Source organism: Oncorhynchus nerka, unplaced genomic scaffold (assembly GCF_034236695.1).
Source record: "Oncorhynchus nerka isolate Pitt River unplaced genomic scaffold, Oner_Uvic_2.0 unplaced_scaffold_4558, whole genome shotgun sequence".
Classification (NCBI taxonomy): Eukaryota; Metazoa; Chordata; class Actinopteri; order Salmoniformes; family Salmonidae; genus Oncorhynchus; species Oncorhynchus nerka.
The window spans coordinates 1-8,710 of record NW_027036743.1 but is presented as its reverse complement, the minus strand read 5'-3'; the positions used below and the strand labels follow the sequence as shown (position 1 = coordinate 8,710).

At 57.0% G+C, this 8,710-nt stretch overlaps 1 protein-coding gene across 1 annotated transcript; it reads right to left on the bottom strand.

The window, feature by feature from the left end:
- Positions 1-521: 521 nt before the first annotated feature.
- Positions 522-7,918, bottom strand: LOC135566512 (uncharacterized; the record flags this gene model as incomplete). The annotated part of the gene is made up of 2 exons (XM_065014207.1): positions 522-2,731; positions 7,770-7,918. Coding segments are annotated over 2 exons (2,359 nt in total), but the record flags the coding sequence as incomplete, so codon positions are not given.
- Between the last annotated feature and the right edge of the window lie 792 nt (positions 7,919-8,710).

Sequence of the window (8,710 nt, the reverse complement as noted above, 5' to 3'; positions counted from 1 at the left end):
GGGAGGAGCGGTGTTGGTGGTGTATGGGGAGGGCTGTGTTGGTGGTGGGTGGGAAGAGGGGCTGTGTTGGTGGTGGGCTTTGCTGGTGGTGGGTGGGATGGGGTGGTGGTGGTGGTGTTGGTGGTAGTGGTGACTGGTGGTTGTAGGGAGCTGTGTTTGGTAGATGGTTGTGGTGGGAGGAGCTGTGTTGGTAGTGAGTGGTGGTGGGAGGCGGTGTTGGTGGTGGAGTGGGGAGGGGGCTGTGTTGGTGGTGGTGGTGGGAGGGAGGGAGGGGACTGTGTTGGTGGTGGGAGGGAGGGGCGGTGTTGGTGGTGGTGGTGTTGGTAGTGGTGGTAGGTGGGAGGTGGCGGTGGTGGTAGGGAGAGGTGGGGAGGGAGCTGTGTTGGTGGTGGGTGGGAGGGGGCTGTGTTGGTGAGTGGGTGGGAGAGGGTGGTGTTGAGTGGTGGTGAGTGGTGGGTGGGAGGAGGCTTTGTTGGTGGTGGGTGGGAGGGGGTGGTGTTGGTGAAGGGTGGGAAGGAGACTGTTTTGGTGGGGGGGTGGGAGGTGGCGGTGTTGGTGGGTGGGAAGGGCTTTGTTGGTGGTGGTGGGTGGGAGGGCTTTGCTGGTGGTGGGTGGGATGGGGTGGTGGTGTTGGTGGTAGTGGTGCTAGTGGTTGTAGGGAGCTGTGTTTGGTAGTGGTTGTGGTGTGGAGGAGGCGGTGTTGGTGGTGGGTGGGAGGGGGCTGTGTTGGTGGTGGTGGTGGGAAGGGAGTGAGGGGCTGTGTTGGTGGTGAGTGGTGGGAGGAGCTGATGTTGGATGTTGGTGGGAGGAGGCGGTGTTAGTGGTGGTGGTGGGAGGGAACTGTGTTGGTGGTGGTAGTGGTGGTAGGGAGCTGTGTTAGTGGTGGTTGGGAGGGAGCTGTGTTGGTGGTGGGTGGGAGGGGCAGAGTTGGTGGGTGTGGTGGTGGGAGGGGCAGGTGTTGGTGGGGGGAAGGGCGGTGTTGGTGGGTGGGAGGGAGGATTGTGTTGGTGGTGGTGGTGGGTGGGAGAGGGGCGTTGGGTGGTGAGGAGGGAGCTGTGTTTGTGTTGGTGGGAGGGAGACGGTGTTGGTGGTGGGTAGGAGGGGCTGTGTTGGTGGAGGGTGGTGGTTGGGAGGGGCGTTGTTGATGGTGGTGGTTGGTGGGTGGGAGGGGCTTTGTTGGTGGTGGGTGGGAGGGGGTGGGTGTTGGTGGTGGGTGGGAAGGGGCTGTTTGGTGGGGGTGGGAGGTGGCGGTGTTTGGTGGGTGGGAGGGAGCTTTGCTGGTGGTGGGTGGGATGGGGGCGGTGGTGGTGGTGTTGGTGGTAGTAGGTGACTAGTGGTTTAGCAGGGAGCTGTGTTTGAGTAGTAGGTTGTGGTGGGACGGGAGCTGTGTTGGTAGTGGTGGTGGTGGGAGAGGCGGTGTTGGTGGTGGGTGGGAGAGGAGCTGTGTTGGTTGGTGGGTGGGAGGGGCTGTGGTTGGTGGTGGGGGCGGTGTTGGTGGAGGGGTGGGGAGGAGCTGTGTTGGTGGGGGTGGTGGTTGGGAGGGACGGTGTTGATGGTGGTGGTGGTGGGTGGGAGGGGCTTTGTTGGTAGTAGGTGGGGAGGGTGGTGTTGGTGGTGGATGGGATAGGGGCTGTTTGGTGTGGGGTGGGGAGGGGCTGTTTTGGTGTGGGGTGGGAGGTGGCGGTGTTGGTGGGTGGCAGGGGCTTTGTTGGTGGTGGTGGTGGTTGGTAGGGAGCTGTGTTTGGTAGTGGTTGTGGTGGGAGGGGGCAGTGTTGGTGGTGGGTGGGAGGGGCAGTGTTGGTAGTGGTGGTGGGTGGGAGGGAGGCGGTGTTGGTGATGGGTGGGAGGGGACTGTGTTGGTGGTGGTGGTGGGAGCAGGGGGGTTGTGTTGGTGGTGGTGGTGGGTGGGAGGGAGGGCGGTGTTGGTGGTGGGTGGGAGGAGGGGCGGTGTTGGTGGTGGAGTGGGAGGAGCAGTGTTGGAGTGAGTGGTGGTGGGTGGGAGGGGCGGTGTTGGTGGTGGGGTGGGAAGGAGGCTGTTTTGGTGAGGGGTGGGAGGGTGGCGGTGTTGGTGTGTGGGAGGGGCTTTGTTGGTGGTGGTGGTGGTTGTGGGGAGCTGTGTTTGGTATTGGTTTGTGGTGGGAGGAGCTGTGTTGGTAGTGGTGGTGGGTGGAGGAGGCTGGTGTTGGTGGTGGGTGGGGAGGGGCTGTGTTGGTGGTGGTGGTGGGAGGGAGGGAGGGGGCGGTGTTGATGGTGGTGGTGGTTGGGAGGCGGGGTGTTGGTTGTGGGTAGGAGGGGCAGTGTTGGTGGTGGTGGTGCTGGGAGGGGGCAGTATTGGTGGTGGTGGGAGGGGCGGATTTGGTGTTGTGGTGGTCGGAGGGGAGGGAGGTGTTGGTGGAGTGGGGAGGGGCTGTGTTGGTGTTGGTAGGTGGGAGGGGCGGTGTTGGTAGTGGTGGTGGTGGGAGGAGGCTGTGTTGGTGGTGGGTGGGAAGGGCGGAGTTGGTGGGTGTGGTGGTGCAGGAGGAAGCGGTGTTGGTGGAGTGGGAGAGGCGGTGTTGGTGGGGGTGTGGTGGTTGGGAGGGGCGGTGTTGGGTGGTGGGTGGGAGGGGCAGTGTTGGTAGTGGTGGTGGGTGGGAGGGGCTGTGTTGGTGGTGGTGGTGGGAGCAGGGGGTTGTGTTGGTGGTGGTGGTGGGTGGGAGAGGGAGGCGGTGTTGGTGGTGGTGTGGAGAGGGGGCTGTGTTGGTGGTCGGTGGGAGAGGAGGCAGTGTTGGTAGTGGTGGTGGGTGGAGGCGGTGTTGTGGTGGTTGTGGGAGGGGAACTGTGTTGGTGGTGGTAGTGGTGGTAGGGAGCTGTGTTGGTGGTGGGTGGGAGGTGGCGGTGTTGGTGGGTGGGGAGGGCTTTGTTGGTGGTGGTGGTGGGTGGGAGGGGCTTTGCTGGTGGTGGGTGGGATGGGGCGGTGGTGGTGGTGCTGGTGGTAGTGGTGCTAGTGGTTGTAAGGGAGCTGTGTTTGGTAGTGGTTGTGGTGGCAGGGAGCTGTGTTGGTAGTGGTGGTGGTGGGGAGAGGCGGTGTTGGTGGTGGGTGGGAGAGAGTGGTGTTGGTGGTGGGAGGGAGGGCGGTGGTGGTGGTGGTGGTAGGGGAGAGGTGGGAGGGAGCTGTGTTGGTAGTGGTGGTGGTGGGTGTGAGGATGTGTTGGTGGTGGTGGTGGGAGGGAGCTGTGTTGAGGTGGTGGTGGTGGGTGGGAGGTGGCGGTGGTGGTGGGAGGAGAGTTGTGTTGGGGAGTGGTGGTGGTGGGAGGGAGCTGTGTTGGTGGTGGTGGTGGGTGGGAGGTGGCGGTGGTGGTAGGGAGTGGTGGTTGTGGGATGGATCTGTGTTGGTGGTGGTAGTGGTGGTAGGGAGACTGTGTTGGTATTGGTGGCGGATGGGAGGAGGCGGTGTTGGTGGTGTATGGGAGGGGCGGTGTTGGTGGTGGTGGATGGGAGAGGCGGTGTTGGTGGTGGTGGTGGGAGGGAGGAGGCGGTGTTGGTGGTGGTGGTGTTGGTAGTGGTGGTGGTGGGAGTGGCGGGGGTGGTGGTGGTGGTAGGGAGAGGTGGGAGGGAGCTGTGTTGGTGGTGGGTGGGAGGGAGCTGTGTTGGTGGTGGGTGGGAGGGGGCTGTGTTGGTGGTGGGTGGGAGGGGTCGGTGTTGAGTGGTGGTGGTGGTGGGGTGGGAGGAGCTTGTTGGTGGTGGGTGGGAGGGTGGTGTTGGTGGAGGGTGGGAAGGGGCTGTTTGGTGGGGGTGGGAGGTGGCGGTGTTGGTGGGAGGGGCGGTGTTGGTGGTGGGTGGGAGAGGGGCTGTGTTGGTGGTGGTGGTGGGAGGGGTGGGGTTGTGTTGGTGGTGGTGGTGGGTGGGAGGGAGGGATTGTGTTGGTGGTGGTGTTGGTGGTGGGAGGGAGCTGTGTTGGTGTTGGTGGGAGGGGCGGTGTTAGTGGTGGTGGTGGGAGGGAACTGTGTTGGTGGTTGTAGTGGTGGTAGGGAGCTGTGTTGGTGGTGGATGGGAGGAGGCTGTGTTGGTGGTGGTGGTGGAGGTGGGGTTGTGTTGGTGGTGGTGGTGGATGGGAGGAGGCGGTGTTGGTGGTGGTGGTGGTGGTGGGAGGGGGCTGTGTTGGTGGTGGTGGTGGGAGGGAGGGAGGGATTGTGTTGGTGGTGGTGTTGGTGGTGGGAGGGAGCGGTGTTGGTGTTGGTGGGAGGGCGGTGTTAGTGGTGGTGGTGGGAGGGGACTGTGTTGGTGGTTGTAGTGGTGGTAGGGAGCTGTGTTGGTGGTGGATGGGGTGTCTGGTGGTGGTGGTGGGAGGGTGGGGTTGTGTTGGTGGTGGTGGTGGGTGGGAGGGAGGGCGGTGTTGGTGGTGGTGGTGGTGGTGGGAGGGCTGTGTTGGTGGTGGTGGTGGGAGGGAGGGGCTGTGTTGGTGGTGGTGTGTGGTGGGAGGCGGTGTTGGTGGTGGGTGGGAGGGGCTGTGTTGGTGGTGGTGGTGGGAGGGTGGGGTTGTGTAGGTGGTGTGTGGTGGGTGGGAGGGAGGTGGTGGTGGTGGAGGTGGGAGGGAGGGAGCTGTGTTGGTGGTGGGTGGGAGGGGCTGTGTTGGTAGTGGTGGTGGTGGGAGGGGCTGTGTTGGTGGTGGGTGGGAGAGGAGCGGAGTTGGTTGGTGGGAGGAGCGGTGTTGGTGGTGGTGGTGGTAGGTGGGATGGGGCGGTGTTGGTGGTGGTGGTTGGGAGAGGGCGGTGTTGGTGGTGGGTGGGGAGAGAGCTGTGTTGGTAGTGGTGGTGGTGGGAGGGGATGTGTTGGTGGTGGTGGTGGTAGGTGGGATGGGGCAGGTGTTGGTGGTGGTGGTTGGGAGGGCGGTGTTGGTGGTGGGTGGGAGGGAGCTGTGTTGGTAGTGGTGGTGGTGGGAGGGGGGCTGTGTTGGTGGTGGGTGGGAGGAGCGGAGTTGAGTGAGGTGTGGTGGTGGTGGGAGGCGGTGTTGGTGGGTGGGAGGGGCGGTGTTGGTGGGTGGGAGGGCTGTGTTGGTGGTGGCAGTAGTTGGGAGAGCGGTGTTGGTGGTGGTGAGGTTGGGGAGGCGGTGTTGGTGGTGATGTTGGTGGTGGGGAGGGACCTGTGTTCGTGGGGCGGTGTTGATGGTAGTGGTGGTTGGGAGGGGCGGTGAGTTATTAATATCCTAATAGGTGAAGTAGGCCAGTCACAATGTTCCATCAGGAACTACACTGTACAATACTGTAGTTTGGGCTCAGCTAATGAAAGCCACTGTTTTAACTCTGCCACACTATACCACATCAGCCCTCTGCATGGTGCTCTGATCAGGGCTATATCAAATGAAGCGGACTGCATTTATCCACCGTACGAATAATGGGCATTAATTTTCAACTAATTGAAAATAACTTCTGGATAATTTACCCTAGGGCTCGGACCATATCAGCAAGTGCTAAATTACTGTCAATTGACCGTGGGCTGATGGTTGCAAGACAAATCAAGCTGAAAGCAAGACCCTAGAGGACTGGCACGAGGCTTGGAGAATGGCAGCTCTGGTCGAGCCCCGTGACATTCTGGATAAGACATGGTGGAGGTGTCACATTCTTCAAACTCCCAGTCCCCTACTACTAATATGATGCAGTATCACTTCCCTCCCTCTCGCTCCCGCCACAACCCACACTAATGCCTGGGCCAGCAGTGGTCACAGCATTCCCGGCAAACACAGCCCAATCTTTAACCTCGTTACAGTGCGCATGATATACTTTGCAAGCGGGAGCCAAGGGTTTATCCATTATGAATGAGACCTATATTACTCCGGGCATTAGCAATGTATGAGCTGGGATTTAGAAGCACAAGGTCTGGATTTTCTGCTCCTTGTTCCTCCCCTAGCACTTCTTCCTTCCTCCTCTCATCCACTAAGATAGTGCTGCTCCATTCCATGTGCTCCGGCTCAGACACTGCCTGACTGGCTCCCATCTCCACCGCAACCCGCCCTGCAGTAACTCTTCCCTGACAGCTCGTCTGGGTTGGGCCCCTGCCTGTCCGATCCCAAGCTCCTTTGCTCTGATGCTGGGAGTTTGAAAAGGCAGGGCCCTGCCTGGGGCTGCAGCAGTCAACTGATCTCTGCTTTTGCTCTCTCCATCGCTCCCCGCGCTAACCCAGCCGACCCTACCCACCATCACTGGCATAGCCTGTCTCTTTCAGTCTGATCTCACATGTCTAATACCTTTGTGATAGTATTTGATCTTGCAAAGCCCCCCAACTGAAATTTTTATGAAATGCCACAAAAAAACATGAAGACAGCAGCTCCTTATTCATCTGTATATCATATGATATATGAACACAGATCAAAATACAATTTTCAGAAAACTGTGAATATGGAGTGTGTATGGTTGAAACCGGCACTGTTGGTGGGCAGCACAGTAACAAAGAAGCAGTAATAAAACATTTTTAGAGCCTATCGCCAGCTGAATCAGAAAACTAAATGATACATGCATATACCCCTCCCCCATCTACCACACACACCAGCACTAACAAACAACTAATCAAATCCGTGGAAGCGTTAGTGAGAGAGCGGTAGTAATGGCGAAGGCCTCTATACTGCTTAGCTCGGTGATTCTGATCGTGAGGGGAGGGTGAGGTGGGCTGGGGAGATGCAGCATGTGCTAGTGCTCCCCATGGAGCTCTGAACTCCCCCAGGGCTGCACCCCTCACTCCTCTCTCCCTCCCTTCCCTCTCTATTGCAGGGGAACAAGATTACAGAGGCCTCCAGGGAGAGCCCATCTCCCAGCGTGCATCAGGGTACCCTGCTGTTCGCCTGAACAAGAGACACACTTCAAAATGTCTTGCTGCTTCTAACATTGGGGGCTCTGATCCAGCATTTGCCATGCTTTTAAAATGATCACAACAGCGGCTCAAATGATTAACCCTGACCAAGTGGCTCTGGGTTTGAATGGAAAATTGCCCGTGATGACCAGCAACATCTCTGGACACTGGGGAGACGAGATGTAAAGTCTGGTTCAGAGCCATAATGACTGTGAAACCGCAGACTGAGCCATTAATGGACAAGGTAAACTATGTCCACTCATCCCTTGTCATCCTCCATGTAAAAGGAAATAAATACAATCTGGTGGGCTTCAGCCACAACAAATGGAGGACAGGAAGGATCGCAGCGTGGCGAGGGGAGCGGCGGCGCGACGAGAGGCCTGAACGAGGCCTATTATGACAGGAAGTTCCACTCATCAGCCATTCAGGGCTCTGTAAGAGGAGACATAAATCAATGGCATGCCAATTATGACACCACACTGAGCAGTGTGAGTGCAGGGAATTAGCCGCGCAAATCAGAGGATCAGGTTCAGTTAGATGGGCTCCTCTGGAGTGGAGGGGGGGAACAGAACCACCACAGGGAGGATGGTGGAAGGCGAGAGAGATGGAGAAAGAAACAGAGAGAGAGCTGGAGGGAGAAAATAGAAGACAGAAGAAGGAAGAAGAGAGAAGCCAGACATCTGATGAAATGTGAAGAAGTTCATAAAAAAATAAAAATCAACCCTATCAAATCCATTCCTCTGCCTGTAGAGTTGGGATATAAAACTAGCTACAGCTGGATGGAAGAAAGCTAAAGAGCCACTGTCAGCCCATTAGCCAGTCTTCACTAAGCCTGAGAGGAGGAGTGAGGTGTCTGTGCTATGAGACCACAGCCGCTGCACGTCAACAACACTTCTCATATCTTACACACAGAGATCTCTCCAGAATATAAAAATGTCTGTTCACCTCACCTCCCCCTGCAATCACGCAGGCATCTCTGCCGATCAGGGGGGAACCTGCACGCAGCACGCAGGTTCTACACAGGACGTGGCTATGGACCTGAACACGGAACACGCTGCCCTGACACCACTGAGCACAGCTGTTTCCCAGAACTTTGATTCTGATTAAATAGAAACAGAACAGCCTATTAAAGTCATTAACATATATCTAAAGTATGCAGGGGATGTGCACCAAAGGGTATGCAGCATGCACAGTAATGTAGTGCATACATTAAAGAAAGATCCGCAACCAGCACTTGAAAGAGCATATCTTGTAAAATCTTACATATATTATTTATCTCTCAGACATCAAAAACGAGACTTTGCAATAACCGTTTTAAAATTGATATGTAAAGGTAATGCAGTTTCTGAAAGTGCAAATCCACCCAAAAGTGTACACGAGACAGGGCATGAAATAATTCTCTCTATCCGGGCCAAATGCAACACACAATATCATGCACCATATTGATATACTGTATATTGTATACACTACAATAAAACACATTACTGTTCATGAATGTTTCAGAGTTCAGTGTGATGGTAATGCTAGTGGGACTGTGGTGTGATCTACCCTGTTCAGTGTGATGTTAATGCTAGTGGGACTGTGGTGTGATCTACACTGTTCAGTGTGATGGTAATGCTAGTGGGACTGTGGTGTGATCTACCCTTTTCAGTGTTTTGGTTATACTAGTGGGACTGTGTTGTGATCTACCCTGTTCAGTGTTTTGGTTATACTAGTGGGACTGTGGTGTGATCTACACTGTTCAGTGTGATGGTAATGCTAGTGGGACTGTGGTGTGATCTACACTGTTCAGTGTGATGGTAATGCTAGTGGGACTGTGGTGTGATCTACCCTTTTCAGTGTTTTGGTTATACTAGTGGGACTGTGTTGTGATCTACCCTGTTCAGTGTTT